This window comes from Schistocerca gregaria, chromosome 8, assembly GCF_023897955.1.
Source record: "Schistocerca gregaria isolate iqSchGreg1 chromosome 8, iqSchGreg1.2, whole genome shotgun sequence".
NCBI lineage: Eukaryota > Metazoa > Arthropoda > Insecta > Orthoptera > Acrididae > Schistocerca > Schistocerca gregaria.
The window spans coordinates 315,573,932-315,597,542 of record NC_064927.1 but is presented as its reverse complement, the minus strand read 5'-3'; the positions used below and the strand labels follow the sequence as shown (position 1 = coordinate 315,597,542).

At 43.6% G+C, this 23,611-nt stretch overlaps 1 protein-coding gene across 2 annotated transcripts in view; it reads left to right on the top strand.

Annotated features, from left to right (window-relative positions):
- The window catches only part of LOC126284187 (Krueppel-like factor 8), a 1,008,191-nt gene that overhangs the window by 855,485 nt on the left and 129,095 nt on the right, over window positions 1-23,611 (top strand). Inside the window, exon 5 of one of the 2 annotated variants that reach the window (XM_049982933.1) lies at window positions 1,695-1,737. The exons of the other annotated variant lie outside the window; for it this stretch is intronic. Coding sequence (XP_049838890.1) covers window positions 1,695-1,737 — 43 coding nt within the window. The remainder of the gene's footprint in view (window positions 1-1,694; window positions 1,738-23,611) is intronic. 2 annotated transcript variants of the gene reach the window in all.

The following is a 23,611-nucleotide window of genomic DNA, read 5'->3' as shown; positions in this document are numbered from 1 at the left end:
GGTTTTCTCTTGTTGTAAAAAAAATCGGCTATTTGTTTTAGAAGTCTGTCTGGGTTCATTCTTTGAATGTATGCGTAGAATCTTGTCTTGTGGCTTATAATATCACTGTGGATATTTGTGTTCTGTTTCATTTCGTGACTGCTTCTGAGTCGTTGTTGTACGTCTACAAGTTTTGGCTGAAGATTATTTTCTTACGTTTTTGCATTCCTTTTTCTCACTGTTCGTTCAGAATTAGTGTTTTTCATCCAGAAAGACGTTGTGGTTTAATTACTGCATTGTAGTGTCTTAATTTTGTGTGCATAGAGCGACACTTAGTGTTGTAGATATTTTAGATAAGTCGGTATGGAGTTTCCACCTTTTGACATCTCATTCCGTTTGTTTTTCTTTCGGATCCATTTTCCTGAATGGTTGCACCGATATATTTCAGTTGTGGAATTTCGGAATATTATTATCATTGTTATTATTATTATCATTATTATTATATATTCATAGTTCATAATAGCTGTAAGAAGGCGTTTTCCACTAAACCCGTTTCTAGTATAGTCATTTCGATGTTTGCTACTGCCTGTAATGGACGAAGGGTAGAAGAGATGGTGTAACATTCTGTGGTAACTCATTGTGGTGTTCCGCAGCGTGAAGCGAACTGATAGTCCTGAAAAACACACGCGTCTCTGCCGGATATGAGTTGCAAATCTACAAGTAAGATACACTGAACCCTCATTTCTCGCCGAATAATACATTAGAAGAAGAGCAAGAATTAAATACACGCAGATACAAATTCACTATATATTAATTCATTTTTTTAATGTGATGTGTTAAAAAGAATGTGTTGCAATAGCCATTATACAGCAGAGCATTAAATGCGGGAAATTTAGTTTGTATATGTAGTGCAGGGCCACAGCAGCTTTCAGGGAATTCCATCAGTGCGAAGTGGAGGGCTTCTTATGATTTCCTACAGAGTGCAGGAAGACAAAAGCCACATGGGAAGACTTACGTGATTCATATTGTATTACACTTGCGTCATCTTTTTGTGGCTGCCACCATACGTATAATAAATTACTGTGATCTGCATGGATTTATGGATGGGACCTTTCAAGCCAGTAGACCAAAGGCTAGCCCGCATCTCGTGGTCGTGCGGTAGCGTTCTCGCTTCCCACGCCCAGGATTTTCTCTGCCTCGTGATGGCTGGGTGTTGTGTGATGTCCTTAGGGTAGTTAGGTTTAAGTAGTTCTAAGTTCTAGGGGACTGATGACCATAGATGTTAAGTCCCATAGTGCTTAGAGCCATTTGAACCAAAGGCTAACTACGTGGCACAATTCGCTGCTTCCTTCGCAATCTCCTCGCTGGCCGCGCATGCGTGGATTAGTGTACCGTATCCGACGACGAATGAAGTTTTAGACTTTAATGGAGAGATTGTGTTCGGGACCAGTACTGCCGAGTTCTACCATGTTTGCGCGGGAGTGAATCGCGAGTAGTCCCATTTCGACTGAATGTGGTTATGAGGAGAGCGGTGGGAGCTCGCATGTTCCTCTTTTTATATCTTTTCCTCTTATTATATCTTTCTGTGTTCCGAAGTGTACTTTGTGAGTCCATACTGGTGATGCAAGTGTTTTTTGTCACTGAAGAATGAGTAAATTATGTAAAAAACATAAATCATTGACATTTTGTTAACTGTGTTTTCTGTTTCTTTCCAGGTAAGGAAGTCTGACACTGTTGGTTACCTTCGAAGCTGGACATGTGAGTGATATGGAAAATTTATATTTATGAATTTATAATGAAATGTACAGTCACTCCGAGCTTGTGTATGTGAAGCGAGTATCGACCTGTCAAGTAAGCCAGAGATAGTCTGATTTTGATACTCAGCATTTGCCGCTGTTTGCCTTTCGAATCTGTCGACACTCAAGATTTTTTCACGTTTTAAACATAAATGTATCGGATAGTTTTATTTATACTCCGAAAGAATAGAAAGTTTCGTTTTACTTTGATCGGAAGCTCAATGGTCAACAACATAAAGTCCAATAATCTCGTTCATTTTAGTGTATGAGTGGATGCCAAAGTAAAATTCTGTTTCTATTTAGAAGCAAGCCACGGCGGATCACTGCATTTGAGTGCCATTACCGTCAAGAGGTAGATAAAGGGATTAGGTTGGATGGAAAACAGCCGTAATGTTGCTTTTTGCCAGGAACACCTAATAATGAGCGAGGTATACTGTCACGTTGCAGCAACCAGTTTTTGTTATCCCATCTGTCCGGCCGTACGCATATAAAATCTTCCGTAAGTCTCCCCAAAACTTCGCAGCAGAAGTACCCTGCCACTGTCTAATCACATGGAAGAAATTCTTTATGGACAGTTACGTGAACATGAAAGAATCATTATTGATGAACTTCTCGTAGTAAGAGTTCACAGCCAATAGAATTTTTTTAAAGACGTCATACTCGTCGCTGACTGTAGAGATTATTCATTTTACAATTGCAGTTTCGGGTTTAAGGCCATTATCAAGTTGTACTGCAAAATATTTTGCTTCAATGCATTCACAAAATCCTACGACATGTGTACATGTTATCACTAGGACTGAGCTTTTTAATTTTATCCATATTTCGCAGCTTCAAACGTCATTGTTTTCAATACACTGGAGGCATGAATTAAAAAACGCCCGCAGTCACAACTTTTCGTGTTTTATTAAGTACACGATGCATGTGGGTCCATCATCAGATGTAATTTGTCTAAATACATGCCGAATTTTTGCTCTAGAATGAGGTGAAATGCATATTCTTCTCAGGAAAAGGTTTGATGTGACAGGAGTATGCGTTTCACCTCATTCAAAAGAAAAAGTAGGCATGTATTAAGACAAATTACACCTGTTAATGGACCCAGGGGTCCAAAATGCATTGTGTTCGTAATAAAACACGAAAAGTTGTGACCGCAGGCTTTTTTAATTCATACCTCCAGAACTGAGCTCTTCACCGTAGAAATACAACTAGACTGAACGAGCGCGAATAAACTACTTGAACTGTTGCCAATGGTTACATCCTTACTGTAAATCACAGTAACTGATGTATAGATCAACAGAGCGCAGGTAACTGCTAGCACTGTTTATGTTAACAATTCGTGCAAATATCGGACTAAGCCTTCACGTAAACGTCCTGTTGTCGCGTGATCTGCACCTACAGAGTGTATTTCGTCAACAATTTTTTCACATGTAACGCTACAAAAACACATTTCTGTTCTTAAGCTGTTGAAAAAAAATTTAAAAACGACAGTATGGGAGCACTGTGTTGTGTTTCCCCGTGTTATTTTTACCCGCTTGCTCTACCGAGGCCATATATGCGGTGGTCCTCGATCTTGATGTAGGTGCTTCGAATCTCCCAGTGGGAAACATTTCATCTACTGTATGACTGTGTGGTGTCTGTTCTTTCGGATATGTCAGAAGGAACAGACGCCACGGAGATGCACATTTACTTTTGACTTCCAATGGAATCAGAAATTAACGAACATGGAGGACATGGGCGGAGACCGGGGAGAGGTAGCGCAAGATGGGAATGTTAGTCGGCCGGGCTGCGCGCAGAGGTAGTCAACACATTTGCGGTAAGCACTGTTTCTGGGTGGCACAGTGGCTAAAGCAACTATCTAGTAAGTAGGAGACCCGGGTTCGAGTCTCGGTCCGGCACACATTTTCACTCGTAGTTGGTGATTCCGACAAAGACCAGATGCGGCTGATACTAGTTGTTCCTTCCCCTCCGTTTTCGTTCTCCCCCTCCCTCTTCAATTTATATAAAATATTTCACTGCCTGAAGTTTGGTACCGTAGGAGCGTGGGCATGCTGCCAGGCAGTTCATGGTAAACATATTGCGAGTATGACGTGTCTAATGAAAATTTGCGCCAGACTGGAAGCTATTTTTAATTTAATACTTATTTACTCCCCGTTCCCCCTTCGAGTCATTGGATGGCATTGAAATTTATGAAATAAATTCGATTGATTATAATCAGCAGATGTGTCAGTGTCTTGTATTGTAGGCCTAATCGCAAACCTGTTGTGTACTGATATTGATTTTGCGTTGTTAGCAGTATGGGGACATAGAGAGGAATCTCTGCGGTCAGTTGCTATTCCATACATTAGCATATTCATCGATAGCGTCACAAACACAGTGTACGTTCGAAAGTTCTCACTATGTCCTGTCGCACTTCACACATACGAATGGTTCATATGGCTCTGAGCACTATGGGACTTAACATCTGAGGTCATCAGTCCCCTAGACTTGGAACTTCTTAAACCTAACCTAAGGACATCACACACATCCACACCCGAGACAGGATTCGAACCTGCCTGGAACCTCTCGGCCACCGCGGCCGGCACTTTACACATACGAAACAATGCATTTGATCGGAGGAGGACAGTGGTACGTCGCGTTTATTAGGCACTCCTGTATTGCCGTTCCACTCTGACACCAAGAGTAATAGCTTTCATTCGGTGTAAGCTGTTTTAACGAAATAGCGCCTGAGTCGTAAATCGTCGGTGTTTTTAAGTCTTGCGTAACGTGAAGCCACGGTGTGCTGTACCCGTTTGCCCTCGACCGTATCATTCAGCAGCAGTCCTCGGAGGTCTGCTGTTGGCGTACACGGTACGTGGCTCCATTGACGAGGGGAGGTCCGGCCACAGCCACGTTGCCAGTGGCCATTCTGATTCGCGGCCGTATTGTCCCGCTAACAATTGCCGGCCGCACTCCTCATTCACCGCACAGTAACAATGCCTCTATAAATAACAACAAACTGGGTCACACACGCGCGTCTGCCACAGGATGTAGGCGGAAGCACCGAGGACACTGGGCCTGCACCATAGGTGTACCCGCTGGCATTTGTACTGCGGTAAAAAACAGTGAACCTTGATTCCATAGACTACTGCAGTGTTGAAACCACTGTTCTTGGCTCGGAATGAATTGCACAATTAACGTGTGATACCTGTGTCTAATGGCGCGGCTTTGTTCGTACACGCAGACTGACGGGGGTACCGTTTGATTCCGCAAAAGAGAGTATCTGTCGTAGGAAGCTTTCCCTGTCTTACAGAGAGCACTCTGCATCGTTCCAAAAGCTCATCCTGCCCACATTGTGCACCAGAATATCTCGTCGACCCGTCAGTGTAAAGCACTTTTTAGATATTGACCTTTCAGATCTGGAGTCGGTAAGTATTTACTTCATTATTAGTGTACAAAAGGACTGAATTATTTCTCAAGAGCTATTAGTACAGACTTTGTTGAAGTGCCATGAAGTATTCCACCAGATTGTTCATCATTTGCTTTGAAAAATTAGTATTACTGCGATGAGAAATTGCCGAAGATGGTTAAAATTTTTCAGACGGACGAAGATTTCTCCCAATGTTGTTCGACACTTAACTATGTGTTGTTTGCGTTTACGCACCTCATCAGTGACGTTATTTAGCCCATACCGCTCCTTAAACATTTTTATGCAACGATATTTTTATACATCGATGTGCATTAACTTCAACTGTGTTCTTCAAAGTCACTTAGTTTTGAAGAAAATTTGCTTCCTTCCTTGTAACAGCCTCTCAAGCAAACTAATGCATCGTGCGTAAGAATTGCTACTTGTACCGTAGAATAAAGTTTGAGATTATCCAAGAAACGGAAATTATTCTAACCCCGTTCGATGCACGTATCTCATTCTGGACATTGTTACCTGAATTGAAACATTTAAACCAATAATGAATGCAACAAAACAGCCGAAGATAATGGTTAATACTCAATTAATGTACAGCGGCAGACTTCTAGTTCTCTTCACGAAACATGACTCATTTACAGGGCTTGGCTGTCTCGCAGCCTATTCGATTCGTAGAAAACAACCGCTACGGTAAATGGAAAATATAATTTTCTGTGCGGAATAGCAATTTGCCGTTGCATCCTGTGTGCTGCCCTTTTGATTTCCAAGCGCTGTAGTGTTTTCTATTCTCCGCAGTTGCTCTTACAGGATACACTGGTAGTTTGCATCTGTGAGGGAGCGAAGAGGCAATCAATTCCATGTCCAGATATACGAAGCTACCGTCGTGCGTGTCGAAGCTGTTTTATGAGAACAGTACAACTGTGCCAATCGTTGGGTATGTGACCTTACTCGGAAATGAGGGTCGATGGCTTCGTGATTTTGCAGCGAACAGCAATGCATTTCCTTTTTCTAAAGCTTTGAGTAATTCTGAGCATAACTAGTGCAGAATATAATAACAGCTGGTCTAACAGTCAGGAAATAGTTAAAATATTTCGATATATGATGTAATGTTTCGTCCACATATTTGTCATGCATACGGGTTCCCGTTTCCAAGATGCGAGGCAAGCACTGACTTTAGCACTGTTTGTTCATGATGGAGCTAAATATCTGTCTGCCTCAAAATACGGAAATTAAGTGTGAAGCACGGGTTATGACTTCTCATTTTTTGCGCATAGGTTATGCCAAGGTGAGGGGTCTTTTACTGGATTTAAAAAATAAATGCTGTAAAGGTTTTAGTTTCATTGCCTCATTGTACAGTCTCGGACTTTCAGACAAACAATTGCAGCAAATAGTTGAAACCGTTCAACACTTATACAACACACAAACATATTTACCGAAGCAGTTGCGAAATCAGAGGTGCACTTAAAAAGGTGGAACAAAAAATAGATAAAATCCCCACTTCCGTTAGTTAGTTACACGTGTAATTTCTCTACCAGCAGTTAAACAGAGGGCACTTCAATAACCTTCGGCTGAAAATAAACCATGCTAGACAATAAACGACTCTGTTCCCAACACACCTTCGTACAAATACAGCAAACGGGAACAGAAGTAAGACAAGTTCAAAATGGAAACCACATGCAACCGCAGGCACACTTTTTATAGTACAATCACTTTCAGCAAGAAAATACACTTTGAAAAGAAATAAAATGTGCAGTGTCATTGGGCAGAGCAATGAGCCATAACTCGTACTGCACCGGTACTGTAGTAAATCACCTTTAAAATTAATTTTGCTGCGGTTGCGCAACGCAACAAATAAAGTTAGTTAAAAGTAATCAGGTAAAGGAACTACTGGTTATTGCGAAAGCGCATTTTTTTCTTTACTGAAAGCACTTCAGCATTGCGTTGTTAACTATTTTCATGTGGTCATCGACATAAATAATACAACAAATTTGTTATAACTAAAACAATTTTTTACTGACGAAATGTGTTTTTGAATCAAATGAGCGCTCAACTACAGTTCTGGAAGAATTCGGAGTGAGTGAGTTAGTTTCCCCTCCGTTTTGCGGCGGCGTCGTGGTCCTTGAAAAATATTCTTGCTGTTCGTTCAGTAATTGTTCAAACGAAATCGTTACTGTTATACGGTGGCTGAGAACAAGCATAACCCCAACTACGACCTTAGTTGGATCGCGGTATCCAGACACATCAGACGATTTTAACAGTAGGTCCACCATGTGCCTTTTCTGACACGCAGTGCCGGCACTAAAAGGCAACAATATCCCATGCGTGATGTATTTACAGCACATTAAAATTTATGAATAGCACTTGATTAAATTTTTGTGTCGATAAATCACTGTTACGGTGTAAACAGCTACAGCTCACGAAACAATAGCTTTATTCTTAAGCTGGGTAGCTGCTTAAGCTACACCGTATACATGCGTCGCACTGTTAGCGCTATGGAATAACGGCCAACCGCCGGATGCCAAGTCAGAAATTTCTTATGAGGACGACATGCTGTTGATGCAGGGAAATGTTTTACTTCACGGAAGAGGTCGATTCTGTTGATGAGAACAATCTATATCACCTGTTATGCAACCTATTTATTACTTTTTATTTTAACTAGTTTTTGTATTGCACTGTTTATCGTCGTTCCGGTAAATAGCTAAATATAGATTTCTTTTTACGTACCAGCTTTCATTCCCGAAACCTTCTGTTTCGTTACCGTTCAACTTTTAAATATGGAGAAAGACAATACCGATGTTGTCACTTAATGAAGAGAAAAGAGAGGATGTTGTTTTAAATACCTGTGAAGTCGATATCGGTACCCACGGACTGCTTCAAGGAATCATTCTGGCACTCCTTTAAAGTAGTTGATAAGAGGAGCTGACGTAAGTCTACATCAGGACGATCCAAGGAGCATTCGAACTGTGTCTTTTCGTCGCTGTCATGAAAGAAACAATACAGAATTTTGCTAATAACTTTCTTTTGTTTGTGAATAAATTGGCTCAGGGGGCAGGGGAAAATATTACGGAACAACAGAGAATTTGTCTAAAACTTTCATTCGTTTGTGAAAAAGATGATTGAGAGGGCAGGGAAAATATTACTGTGAAAGACATGTAGTCACTGTTAAATTTCTCCCAGCACTTCCGTTAGAAAACAAATATTGTTCGTCTTTTGCATTGCCTCGCTATTTGGCGAAAGAAATGGTTTATAATTAAGCTTGTTTCCAGAAAATAAACACTCAATATGCGTAGCAGAAGTGAAAGGTGTGTGTGTAGCTTTCTGCAGCTTCATGTTGAAAATCTGCGGATTTGTATCGCATAATGGTTGTTCTGTAAGGCGCGGTCAAATGAAAAGCAGACAGACCTAAATAAGTTAGTAAATGTTCGTTGATCTTAAGTAATCGCTAGAACGTTTAACACATTTACCCCACTATGAGACAAGATGGTCAGTGCCTTCATGGAAAAACATTTGCGGCTGCCTACGGAAACATGATTGTATCAAGGAGTGCACCTCTTTGTCCGAAGCAAATCGACAGCCACGATTATTTTTCTTCAGGGCTCCAAAAATATGGAAATCAAATGGGAGAGATAGAGACTTTATGGAGAATGTGTATGTGCTTCTCACCTAAACTTGTACAGCGTAGCCGAAACAATATTTCTGCCCTAAAGAAAGATATTGGTGGCCGCCCTTTTGTATCAGGCGAAGAGATGCTCGCCCGTGTGCTATTATGATGCCGTTGACAACCACAGATATTTTTTCATCAAGGCATTGACCATCTCGTCTGTTTGTGAGGTAAGTTATTGAATAACTACGGTGATTACTTTTGCAATTTCTCTCGATTCCATGTGACTGCGCTTATATGTGAAGGAAGTGTGTTTACCTGGCGGAATTACCCTTATTATGGAAATGCCCGTCGCGAACACCACACACAGAAATTCACTGGCGATTGCATTTTAATGAACTGCCTGACGATACAGATAACTCATAGTATGACTACATCCTTTTTAACGTCTGCGAAATCTCTTTTCAAGCGGTAAAACTAAAAGAAAGAAAATGTACAGAATTACGCATCATGAAAATAGAATAAAAGTGAGTTCTTAGAATTAGAGAGACTAATTGAGGACGGAATGGGGTGAGACGTAATTATCTTTGAGCGTTTAACCAGCTGGCACTTAAATATGATTTACATATATCCACAAGCAGGAACAAGTGCACCAGGCATGTGATTTCGGGTGCGATTCCATCGGCACCCAACAAAAGGCGTGGAACAGATTGAGCAATAACTCTGAAATAAGTGCTCGTTCTCCTTGAAGAGCAGTTCCCTGAACTGGTCGACCGATTTCAGTCATCCATGTAATTGTAATGACCGTTGCTGCGCAGATCACACATCAGTAGCGCGTAAAAAAATGTTACGTTTAAGTTATTGATCGTCATTTTTCGCCATTAATGTCCATTACAGCACGAGAGATTGGTGCTTTCGATTTTTTTACAAACTGTAGTTCCAATCTGTAAATCAAATAACTGCCGCAAACTCGTTCTACCTCGTTAGTAAATCGTTCATCATTTCATTCTTGCTATCTTCCTTCCTCGCCGGTTATTTGTTAAAATTTGTCTTGAATTGTAAATCATTCTCAAACATGATCTATGGCGATCGACATAGTACTTCTCTCTCCATTGGTAAGCAATACACTGAAAGAGTTCTGATCTAGATTATCTTGAATGCGCTGGTGGGCTCAATAGATAAAGACTTTTAGGCAGACCTTGACGGGCGACGGAGTTCGACACTCTTTGAGATCTCGCGAAACCTGGTTGCAAAACATTGAAAAACGCAAAAAAAAGGCTCTACCAGAGGTGCGGACACGTTGGGTAAGACTTCGGAATGTAATGGCTATTGTTTCTTTACACTGGTAACTTGAATAACAAATCTATAAATAAATTTCAGATTTAAAAATAAAATGTTAAAAATTCTGTTGAAATCATCTTTACAAATGAAATGATACAATTTCAGCAGCTTTACTAGTCTCATACAGATATGATTTCATTTAGATAGACCGCCCGTGTGTAAGGAGAAATACAAGGTAGGCTGGGGGGCAGTGACAAGTTGGATCGAGGAGGGAGGCGTGCCAAGGTAATCAGTGCAGTTGTGTGAACCGCTGTGCCAAGGTGGCTTGGTGGCTATCGCACGTGCCTAGTGAGCAGGGGGCCCGGGTTCGGTTCCCGGCCGTGGCACAAATTTTCACTCACCCCCTCAGTCTGTATAATGAAATCACCTTCATTCTCTTTACGCATGCTGATGTCAATAAGTGACTGCTGCAGTGTTATTTATTTGGCTGGACGGGAGATCCACGAAACGTTCAGCATTGTCCTCTACCATCTTTGTAATTTAGGATTAAGACGTCATAATATTAGAACACGATATTGGTGTCCAGAGGTGTTCAGTTCTTATCCTTCCACGACCTTACGTTTCAAATTTGTATAATTTTTACCAGAATTCTTTAACTGGATACGGAAAAAACTAAATGCAGAGTGGTTGGACGGGTACTTGCTTCGCGCTTCAGCCTATCAATACTACAGAATCTTGTCCACTGTGCACCCTAACGTGGTAACCACATAACGGCCGTCCGCTTGTGCCACATATGCACCGTTTCACTAGTTGTGTAGTCTTTAGACAAGCAGGTCTCTTCAGCGAGCCTACAAAATAGGTGAGGTTTGGGGCTCTAATTCTATCTGAGAAAGGCAACAAATTTTGCAACCGTCACTGGAACGAGTTAGATCTCTTCAAATGTACGTAGTATTTTTGTTTGCTTGGTATGAGTCTAAGATTTCCGAATTTTGATTGCATTTTAACACATTCTCAAGTCTTTCAAATAATGCGATACATACAGCAATTAAAGACTTTGTTAGTTGGTCCACAAAACACTGTACCACTCTTATCATCCAGCCGATTTCCATTGAGACCTCGAAAATATCAGCACACATGTTCAATGTTTTTCGACAACAATGCTTGAGACGAATTTTGAATATCGGTTATCGCGACCACATTTCTGAAAATGTGGTAAGAAGAACCAACACAAAATCGATGCTGAAAGAAGAGTGAAACTTGCGGGGGATGTTCTGTGCATGACAGATGGAAAGATCCCAAATCGGCACTGTTGTGCAAAACAGTGGGTGGATACAGAAATTAGAGGAAGACCTAGTAACATTTGGACATGAACTTTCTCAATGGATACTCAATATATGGACGTGAACTGGGAGTAAGCTGAAAATTTGGCAGCTGATCGATTTCGCGGGAGGAAACTAGTTGCCCGATATGCTAGCTAGCATTGGAGAAAGTAAGAATTAGGGCGAGTTAGATCCTATTTGGTATACATTAAATATGCAGGGTGCCCAAGAAATATTGAGAGAAAATTCGAGAGATTGCAGGAGGTGTCAGGAGGAACAAATCTAGAATAGGAACTCGTGTCCGAAAGTGTTATCCAACGACGCTACAGGGCGTTGAAGTCAAAGGCGCCGGTGCCTGCTGTTAGGCCACCCGTTCGGCAACAAACGTAATATTGTGCACTGAGGGACCGTAGGCGGAACTTATCGCAGTGTCGCAACAGTGATTTCGAATGGTTGCCACGACTGCCAGTGAAAAACATGAGCTAGCTGCTGCGTAGAACGGTCTTGTCCCCAATGAATGCGATGCTCTGTTGCTTCGGTGGATGACGCTTTCCAACACGTGTTTCCATCTACAGTTTATTTTTCTCCTGGAACCATCTAAAATCTCCAATATTTCTCGGTTTGTTTGTCGCAGCAACATTTCGAGGACAGCGTATATAACCGGTTTAAACAAAAAACTATCTAGAGGAGCTAGTCTTGTGATTTTAGGTGAAATGAAAGAGATTTAAGTTTCATGAAAAATTTCTGTTGAAAGCAGAAGGGTGCCGTGAGGAATGGTATCAGTTTGGATCGGAAAATGATTGTTGTGATTTGCACGAACCTTTTGCTTGGCCATTCTACAGAAAAACCCATGCCTTTCTACAGATTGCGTTGTAATAGACGTTCGAAGTCGTGCTGTATTGTTTCATATAACGTCTTCAGTTAAGGCAAGACTATAGCTCCTAGCGAAGTTAGAAGTTAGGAGATAAATGTCTGATTTGTTCCTGGTAAACTGAGCAGATGGCTGTTGTTTGCTTCTTCAAAGAAGCCGAATCAAAACAGGATTTCTTGTATCGACGCAAGTCAGTCACACTTTTTGGGATGTTGAATCATACTTAGCGTTTTTAGAGAAAAGTTACTATGAAAAATGGGTTGACAAAAAATTCGACAGAAGCCACGCCACGACAGAGTTCTTGAGAATGTTAATAGCACAGGTAAAGATGCTTTGCATGTCAGTGTCAGTTTTACGTGCACTTGGTGTGCTCTGTTGTAGCATTCCAAAGTGTGCACTTTCCACTATTGAGGGTGGTCACCACGTCAGAGATTCAGAGGAAGAGGTTCGAAGACAGCTTCAGAACACCATAACACCGTTACTGACGTATGAGAAACATGGATGGACTAACTGTGAAGGAGAGACATCCGTTTCAGAGTAGTTCACAGATCTCGTGGTGCAGTGGAAAAACGCTCCAAAAGAAAGCCGAGCGAAATCCCGAGCAGATGCCTATCTGGCCTTCTTATTTACACTTTAGGCCGGTTTGGTAGAACGCATGGATAAACGATCGCGTTCACCTAGAAGCTTTGTCAGTCACGCTTATATTGGTGTTCATGTAAGAAGCTGGGTGCAGGGTCTGTTCTATGTAGAGAGAGAGAGAGAGAGAGAGAGAGAGAGAGAGAGAGAGAGAGAGAGAGATGGAAAAAACTTACCGCATCTCGAGTGATCTCTTTGTTGCGTAACACGCGCTCCAGTCGTTGCCTTCCCTGGTAACTGCCAAGTGTGAACTCCATACGGGGCCACTATTTCTATTCCTGGCTCTACATAGAAAGAAACATATGCTCGGAAAAATATCGCTGTAGCTTTTAAACGTAATATTTTTCATGTTTGGCTCAGATGGCTCTGAGCACTATGGGACTTAACATCTCAGGTCATCAGTGACCTGGAACTTAGAACTACTTAAACCTAACCAACCTAAGGACATCACACTCATGCATGCCCGAGGTAGGATTCGAACTTGCGACCGTAGCGGTCACACGGTTCCATAGTGAAGCGTCTAGAACCGCTCGGCCACACCAGCCGGCTTTTCATGTTTTCTTTATGCTACCTATAATGAATGCTGCATTGACGAAGTACCTTCAGCGTGTCTAAAATGAAAAGAAAATCAACGCCAAACTATCGTCGCGGAGCACACTCTACGGACAGAGGCGGCAGAGTGATACTATTGGCTGACGCATCCCTTAATGCACTGCTCCCTGGCAGGGCACGTCACCCCACCAGCTGGATTCTCACGTGCACACTACTGTAGCGTCTGCAGAAGGCTGCCAATAGGGCTACCTTGTATAGTTCACTACTTCTACCTTGTTCGCCACGACATCCTGTAGGAGTGCTGCATCCCTCCTGCTGTATTCACGCTACAGTGACGCTTGTGATTAACGCTGTCTGCGAAACGGGCGCGCAGCTGTCGCGGCGGCACAGGGAATGCCTTCCGCTGGCCAGTCATGACAGGTAGTTGGCGTTGGGAGTGACGGAGGCGTTCCGGGAAAGGCTGCCCGCTGCCGGCAGGTGGCTGACCCCGCGCGGGCTAGGGCTCTCCGTAAAGGTAAGCGGACGACAGCCGGCTGCCGCCTGCCACAGCAGCCCGTCTCGTCTCGTCTCGTCTCGTAAAGCAGCGCCGCGACAAATCGACGGCCGCGCCCCGACACCACGCTCGCGCGACCGAGCTCCTTCCTGTCTCTCACTCGCGTTTCGCCCACCTAGCATCATTAGGCAAACTGCGTCTCCTATCTTTGCCGCTATTTCTATTCTCTTTACTCTGCGGCACACTGTAACTAATCTTTTCCTGGTAGGGTCAATGGACTGCGCGCTCTGTTATCGTGTTGGCCGAGCGGGGTTGCCCGAGCGGTTCTAAGCACTGCAGTCTAGAACCGCGCGACTGCTGCGGTCGCAGGTTTGAATCCTGTCTCGGGCATGGATATGTGTGATGTCCTTAGGATGGTTAGGTTTAAGTAGTTCTAAGTTCTAGGCGACTGGTGACCTCAGTAGCTAAGTACCATAGTGCCCAAAGCCGTTTTATTTTATTTATTTATTTATTTATTTTTTGTTATCGTGTTGTAACGGCGTGAGCCTAGGCAAGAGGACTCGATGCCATAAAAAGGACACTTGGCACAATACGCTAACGCAGCACTACGACGTGGCACGAGATGGGCGCCACAGCCCGCCTTCTTGCCTGCACCCTGTTAGTTACTGAAACCGGGGACGCTTAGACACGCAGCGTAAGTGTGTTGCAGTAGCAACACAACAGATCCACTCTGGCGCGTATAAATACTGACAGCCGAAGCAGGCAAGTCGTCGAGTCGGCGTCCGTCACAGTGTCGGCCTACGCCATAAAGGCTCTACCGCCCCATCGTCGTGGTGACAGGACAATCCGCGAGAGGTACAGCCACAGCATTGATGGCTTGTGAGTCAAACTGAGGCGCTCCTAGCCACTGAACCAACGTGTGTCCACCAGCGATAGATGCCGCCAGCCAGACGCTAGACTGGGTTCGCTCTCCGGACCCTTGTACTCCGGTCACTTAGGGTAGGCCTAACCAAGCCAGACTGCTGCGTCAGCAACTGATGTAATTTGGCCACCGGCTGGGAATGTTGACCGTGCAAGTTCGCTCACGCGTGAGCTGCACTGGGAGTAGCAGCTGCAGGCGTCTTCACTACAATGCTTCACCACCGAGGTCCGTGGGTCGATCCCTAAATTCGAACGACGGCCATATCTGGACCTGAGCTACTAATACGAGCAACTTGAAAATAATATAGAGATTCTGCTATAATGTTGCAGCTGTTGACTCATCCTAGCCGCCAGCCGTGGTGGGCGAGCGGTTCTAGGCGCTTCAGTCCGGAACCGCGCGACTGCTACGGACACAGGCTCGAATCCTGCGTAGGGCATGGATGTGTGTGATGTCCTTAGTTTAGTTAGGTTTAAGTAGTTTGTAAGTTCTAGGGGACTGATGACCTCAGAATTTAAGTCCCATGGTGCTCAGAGCCATTTGAACAATTTCATCCTAGCCCATACACTCTGCAAAATACCACAGAGCTGGTGTTCGGGGAAAGAAGGCTTTGTGCAGCCAGGAGATGATTCTCCTGCTGTCCTTCTCAGTGGATTGTGCTTAGACCTACTATGCTCACTTAATTCAGATTTTCTCGCCGTGACACTTCTTTCCGGCTGCCTATGGAAATAATCTTTGAATGGTCCTGACAGGAAGCATCTCTTTGCTGAAGAGTGTTATTAACGGCAGCAAGAAATGGCTGGTGAAATGCCTGAATTCTCTTTCTGGCGCTGATTGACTGGAAGGGCTAGTAATTGTTAAAGATAATTTCGGTATTGAGAGGGTTACGCCTGACAGAATTCGCGGGCTGTAACAAGCAAATCTTCTGCTCTCCGGGACGGAGATCGTATTTGGAAGTGTATTTCTGAAATCGGTAATTAGTGATCCTTAGCGATCGACCAAATTATTCTTCGAGAATAGAATGTGAATAAGAGTTCGAAAGAGCGTCTCCTGTTTACACGGTTAGTATTGCAGTTTAGTGAGCCGTATTTGGTAGAAAGATGCCTCAAAGAAAATTGTGGAGCCATTACGAAGCTGGAGGTGGTGCTCAATAAAATTATATATCAGAAATATTTTATCCAGGAGTTGTTGTACAGCTTAAATGAATGTTAAGAACGGCTTTATGCAGTACAGCGATACACAGCTCTATCAGTATATTTCATTAGAGATGATCGAATTCGGTCTTGGATCAGACCATTGTCGGGTCCAGAAAACATCTCAGCTATGTATTTGCATAATTGGAATAACAGTTGTCGGGTGGGTGTATATTACCCCATCACTAGTAATAGCCGTGTACCTAACATAGATGTCTATTTAACATCGTAGAGGTTTTTTGTGTGTTACTCTCATGCACTCTAATACGTGCTGGAACAATATACATCCGAGAACTATTATTGCAATTGGGGAAATGCAGAGCTGAGATGTTTTTTTGGACCCAATAATGGTCCGATCCTGGACTAAATTCGATCCTCTAATTAAAAATATACAACTGTGTATTCCATGATGAAGTTTCTAACAAAAATTATGTACAGTATGTTTCTGTAGAAACATGAAGTGCTATGTTTTTGGGATGACTTTTTGCATATTGACTTTAAACAGTTAGGCCTATCCTGTTCTCTCTTTGTGAAGATTATTCGTGGAAGCTGTTGCGAACCAGTGGATTGACTGTTAATGGAGTGTTGTTTTTATATGCTCCTCAGTCGAGTAGTCGCATCTAGGAACCATGCTGAATGGATTCAGATAAATACCGGTCATTAATCATTGCTTTTGGAGGCGTGAAAAGGTTTCCCTATCCAACGTTCAAAATGAAGCTGGTGACCCTGCTTTTAGTCTAGCTTTAATAGTGTAGCTGTACGCAACTGGTCATGTGCAGGCCCCTGGGTCCTACGTTCGTACACTTGACATTCTGAGTGAACGTTGCGAGAAGATTCACTGCCCTCCTCTTATTTCCACTCAAATGATAAAACAGAAAATAAGGTTTTCGACACATATATCACCTTCATTTTTACAAATGGATGACTGAGGAACATGCCGGGCTGAGTCCCACGTCAGGTGTGTGTCAGCTTCCTGAAGCATCCATTCAGTGCGGCACTTGCTTGGCTGAAAGCAGCTTAAACTCGCCGCAGCATTCGGGAACTACACTGAAGGAGAAAGATCGTAATATCAAGAAGAGTTGTGCGATATAAACGAAAGTTGGTAGGCATGTCTATTCGCGGCAGTCGCATAAGAATGACGCTAGCAGATAAAGTAGCGAAGACTGCCTTTAAGGTGACAAGGACGGCATTATCAACACCTCACTCAGTTTGAACGAGGGCGTGTTACAGAGCTGGTAATGAACGGTCGCACGAATACCCGGCTCCGGACGGCCACGTGACACTACCGAGAGGAAAGACCATCGTGTTCAGATTATGGCTATGGCACAACGTACTGCAACTGCAGCAACGATTTGAACAGCACTTGGTACCGTAGTGATACAATGAACTGTTACAAAGCGGTTACTTAAAGGACATCTCCGAGCCATATACCCTGTTTCGCGCATTCCACTGACCCCAAACCACCGCCATTTGCAACTTCAGTGGTGTCGAGCGAGAGCTGATTGGATGGCAGAGTTGAGGCTTGCTGTGTTTTCTGATGAAATCTAGTTCTGGCTCGGTGCTAGTGATCGCCGTGTGTTGGTTTGAAGGAAGCCTGTTGAGGGCCTGCAGCCAACCTGTTAGCATGCTAGACGCACCGGACCTGCACCAGCTGTTATGGTCTGGGGTGCGATTTCGTATGATAGCAGGAGCACTCTCATGGTTATCATACGCACCCTAACTGCTAATCTGTACGTCAGTCTGGTGATTCGTGCTGCTGTTCGTGAACAGCATTCCAGGGGGTGTTTTTGCAACAGGATACCGTTCGACCACATACCGCACATGAATGACATCATTAAACATTCTGGCGGTTACAGCTGTCTTTAATGTACCAGCGTTTCACATTTACAATCGCTTATATCCCGCTTACATTAACCTGTGCTCTTGTAAAGTTAATCCCGTACATATGTCACCTAGTGAAATGTATTCCCGAAATTTTATCATTCTACATTAATCGTTTTTTGGTGTAGCGACTTTTTCCGTCAGTTTATGTGCCCACCAGCACAAAGGGACAAGTAGGCTCGCACAACTTCAGTTGCGAAGTTACCAACTGTAAGAGAGCAGATAACATCGGACAGGTTGACGTGTGTAGTTAGTTGCAAAGTATAATGCTAGATGCCATCAGAAGAAGCAGAAGTGACTGGAAGTACTTAACAACAGTTGTGCATGGGATTAATCCGTGTCCGCCAGTAACCGTTTCTGATGATATCTGTGTAATAAAATGTAGCGTAATTGAATTGTTTCACCCCGAGGATAAACGGTAAAACTATCGTGTCATTTTTGTACCTTCCACATTTTCATGTCGACACTGACGGGATGGACGTTGTGGATGTAGGTACTTCGTCCGTGGTGTGTCTTTGTGCTTGCTCGGTGTAGAATCGAGTCAACAAGTAGATGGAAGATTTTGTGATATTTCTTGCCATACTGAAGATTTTGTTTGCCATTCCATTTGATGGTTAAAAATTGGTGCGCTACTGTGCTCATGAAACTGTCTCGAGGAAATTTCCAAGATATGCTGGAACCAACAGTGTCCAACACACTTTACAGTTTTCGGTGGTCTAGTGCCGGAACAAAAGTAGCGAACTATATTTCTTTACCAAGAGAAATTACTATCGATCTTGACCTGAAGAAATGTCGTAACACTACCGTGACTTTAAATTATTCTATAAGCCCGTATACAGCAAAAATACCTCTTGCAGTAGTGACATGCTTCCGTAACATGATCTCTGGAGTTAAAGAGTACTGTCCTGTATAGAATGAAGCAATGCTGTGGTTTTTATTTCATAGCAGTTCTCGATGAGTCAAATTCTGTTACATAACTGCCGTGTACGTAGTACCCTTCACAGACATTGCCGTAATTTTCCAATGCAGGACCAACAGTAACAAGCTCATAACCCGATAACGAACCTGTGCTTCGAAATGAACAGCGACTATTAATGAATTACAGTTTTTGAAAACAATGGATATGCTTTGTTGCCAAGAAAATCCACATGGCTACCGTAAGTGACGGCGCAGGCCGTGACTGGGACGCCCATTACCTCGATGAAATATTAAAACAGCTTTCTGTTGCCGTTCGTAACGCCATCCAGTTCAGAGCCTGTGTTGACTAGGAAGCATCGAGTTGCTGATCCTACTAATCCATTCATTTTAAGTGCTGCCACGTGCCTAGCGATTGTGAGCTGTCCGTCAGGCTTAATTTTATATTACCCGAAGTGGTACTTAATACATGAACTTTTTTGATAAACTCTAGAACTGGTATATTTATAGACATCATATCGTGAAGCACGTACTGATCCATTGTTTATTTTAGAATTATCGTATCATAAAGCTGTTATTTTGTGTGCTGCCTAAATTGTAACAGTGATGTTTGATTTAGAAAAGTAAATAAAGAAAACAGAAAATGAAGAAGTTGTGGAACTCTCCGCCAACTACACAGTCCTGTCGATCCCGCGTTGTCGTCGCTGTGTGTTGACATATGTACTGCATTAGACCATTCAAGTACCTCATGCTGCGCAACTAGTGTCTCCGAAATACTGAAGTCTTTGTTCCACGCCTGTATCTAAGTCCTGCACATTTAACTTGTCCTTTCGGTATACAACTGGTCACGATCTTATCCTAATTATTCTGGTGTACGCTTATAAGATTCATTTGCGGGTAGAATGCCCATGCAAGAATTTTTTTATTTCTAATATTTATTTTTTATGTGCTCGAAGTATAGCGTTCTCTTATGTTCAGAAAGTCATGAGTATCTATGAAGTACCCAAATTAGGGTATCTGCCTAGTGTATGTGTGCTCAAGTCGCTGTTAGTAGGGTCGTGTCGTCATGTTTGCTCATTCTTGACAGTTTGTTGTAAAAGTTTCGGTTTTCACCTTCTGTTCCAGCAATAGTCACACGTGAAGTCTCTTCACTGGATTTCCCTGGAGATAATGTGTGTTATCTTATGTCGGTCTTCTTTGTATAGTGTTCTACAGGAATTCAGTAACATTTGCGCTGCGGCGCAGTGCGACCTCTCACCTTTGTCCGCTTCTTCAAATGGAAACCGTTTTGGCCGGCCGTGTTGTTACGGCGTGGCGGCTCTCTCGGGCGGCGTGGGAAGCGGCCTGCTCGCCGTACGGAGAGCGCCATCACGCTTCCAAAGTAAGACAGGCAGCGGATACCTTACCGATATTTCACTATCATCGCGTGCTTATTACGATCATTAGGTGGATATCGATTTTCGGAACGGCTGCGTAATAGCAGGCCACTTGGCTGCGCGTGGCTCTCGGCCGGCCCGAGTTTCGTGGCGTCGGCGTCCGAGCAGCGTGAGGTCACGCTTACCGGACCCCCGGTACCTCCGCGCCTGCTTCCGTTCCAGCCCCACACTAGCGAAGCGAGACTCTTTTATTTAAATTGCTTCTTTGAACAAAGCGTGCCTCGTATACTGAGTAGAACGATAAGTACGCCATTCTGCGTTAGCGAATGGATGGCAGTGCTCGTCAAGCATCCAGTAGCTCGTGAAAGCGTCGAGGTGTTGCCTTTCGCATTCCTCTGTCGATGATGTCTTCTCAGATCGGATATTCGCTCAAAAAACAATTAAAGCTGTTGAAGTAAAACCACTTAAGTTTCCAAATAAAACAGGCGACCTGAAATAAGCAGTAAAAACTTTTTGTCCATTTCCAGCGACATCGGTGCTGACGAGAGGTTAATTCTAGCCCCTGGCAGTACACATCTGATCAAAAGAATTCGTATTCTCTCTCTCTCTCTCTCTCTCTCGCTCGCTCGCTCGCTCGCTCGCTCGCTCTATCTCGGAAGGCCCAACGGTACCGACCTATTGCCATATCATGCTCAGCCGATAGGTGGTACTGGTTGCGGTTATGGAGAGGCATGTGACCAGCTTACCGTTCTCCGGTCCATTTTCAGTTTTCGTGGGCGGAACCGGTACTTCTGAACCAAGTATCTCCTCAATTGGCCTCACAAGGGCTAGGTGCAGCCCGCTTGCTTGTAGCGCTCGGCAGACCTGGACGGTTACCCTTCCAAGTGTTAGCTAATCCCGACAGCGCTTAACGTCGGTGATCTGACGGAAACTGTTGTTACCACTGCGGCAATACTGTTGGCTGGACACGCGTTAGTGGACATTAATACTGAGTGTGTCCATCCTTCGCCCTCATGACGCCTTGAAGTCTGCTGGGGGCTTATTCAGTGAGGTGTCTGTATGTGTGTGTTAAGGAATGGTAGTCCGTTCTTTTTGAAAAGCCGAAAGCAAAGCAGGTAGTGATATTGGACGCTGAGGTCTGGAGACATGTCGACGTTCTGACTTCTCCTAAAAGTCTTTTATTGGGTTCATGTTGGTGCTCTCGGCAGGCCATTCTATTTAAGTTATTGTTTGCAAACCGTTGTCTCACGGATGCTGCTTTCCGACAGGGTGCTTTGTCATACTGATACATTCAGACTCCTCTCCGAGTTGTATCTCTACTGTACGTAGTGCACAGCTCTGTAAAATGTGTTAATGAGGTCTTAGCGATTCATTAAGCGCAATATGGGCACCGCACCCTAACCACGAAAAACACTTTAATGCCGTAACACCATTTCCTCCGTACTTCACTGTTTCCACTAAACATGATGGCAGGTAAGGTTCTCCAGGTATTTATCAAACCCAAATCCTTCCATCGGAATGCTACAGGATACAGCGTGATCCATCACATTGAGGCATCGCCTGTCCAGTGGCGTCGCCCTTAGCATTTACTACAAAAATATATGACTTGTGATAAGCTGCTAGACCACTGTAGTCCATTCCTTTTAACTTCCAACGCACAGTCGAGCATTGGCTCGGCTGCTGGTAGTAGCTGGAAGTCGTGAGAGATTCTTTCCGCTGACTGCGTGGTATATTTTACAACCCCAATCCGCAATGCTTGACGGTCGTTCTCTGTCGGTACATGAGATACGCCTGGTTTTGGTCTAGTTTCTATTTCACAGTCACATCACCAACAGGCGACCTGGGCTCTTTAGGAGAGTTCAAATGTCGCAAATGGATTTGTTACTCAGGTGACACCCAGTAAGTTGCTCACGTTCGAAGTCAGTGAGCTCTGCTGACAGATATATTTTGCTGATACTGCTTCTCTAACGATTCCACAGAGCTCCCCACCTCCTTTTATACTGGCAGATTCGCCTTTCGTGATATGTAATCCTAAGTTCCGCACTACACTGGAGTGTCTGGGGCGACCTTTGTGGCCGTGCGGTTCTAGGCGCTGCAGTCTGGAACCGCGTGACCGCTACGGTCGCAGGTTCGGCTCCTGCCTCGGGCATGGATGTGTGTGATGTCCTTAGGTTAGTTAGGTTTAAGTAGTTCTATGTTCTAGGGGACTGATGACCACAGATGTTAAGTCCCATAGTGCTCAGAGCCATTTATTTTGGAGTGTCTGGATTCTTTTGAGCATGAGATTTTTCTGACATTCGAGCCATAAAATTCCTTCCCAAGATTCACTCCATAGTTTGGCTGATTATGAGATTAAAGCAGATGACGTAGGAGACTGGGTGAGCGAAGGACAACAGGTGGGACAGTAGTACCAGTTCCGCGAGGTTTAGTAGGAGTATAATCTGATTTACTCACCACACAGGATCCAGTGTGCCATATTTGTTAGACCCACTTACTAATATTTGATAAAATATAATTCAGAATTTATTGTCAGTCATGTTGAATGCACACTCAATAGCAAGCTCTAACGCACTTATTTCAGATCTCATTTTTGTAACCATATTCGTTAGAGCATTCGTTCTACGAAGCGGACTGACTCGAGCTGTCTTTGTCAGTAAGGGGCGAGGGGTTGGACGGAATTTACGGGATGCTGGCCGCACACATAAGATCTCGGATGCGCCCACACAAGACCGTATCCAAAAAACACAGAGTAACGCAGCATATAATTTCTGTGAACATGTTTTGTACAAGAAGGAATAGAATTGTAGTTGATCCTAATATGAACTGTGAAGCGTGTAACTATCATTTAGTAGAATCGAGATCCTTAGCCACCTCACCAGTTATTTTACAGCGCACTTCAAGCTCAACGAACCCGCGACCGAAGTGCGATAAATGCACTGAGACGACGACATCCATACAGGGTACCAGGTTAGTGAAGTGTAACAGAATCTCTGTGGTCTACCCTGAAGCGACAATACGCGTTGCCTATCTTGCATTTCCAGTACAGATGGAATCATATGTTTTACTCATGGTAAAACGTAGGAGGGTAAGCGAAGGAAGAATTAATGTGGGGAAGGAGTGTTGATTTGAACACAGGGTAAAATCGTCATAATCAAAACTTACCTCAGTTAACATTTTGCCTGGTGGGAACTGCATAAAACACCACAGTTAAGTCTATACTCATTTCTCACGCCCATTACTCAATTTTGTGTCGTACCCCGTAATCATATAATGTACTTAAACATGCCCTTCACTGCAGACCGCACATTCACGTACCCAGCACGTCCAGACATGTTTCTCTTAGATGGAAAGAGGTACAGGAATACTTGTCATGATTATAAGTATTCCTAAACCGCTTATGAAAAA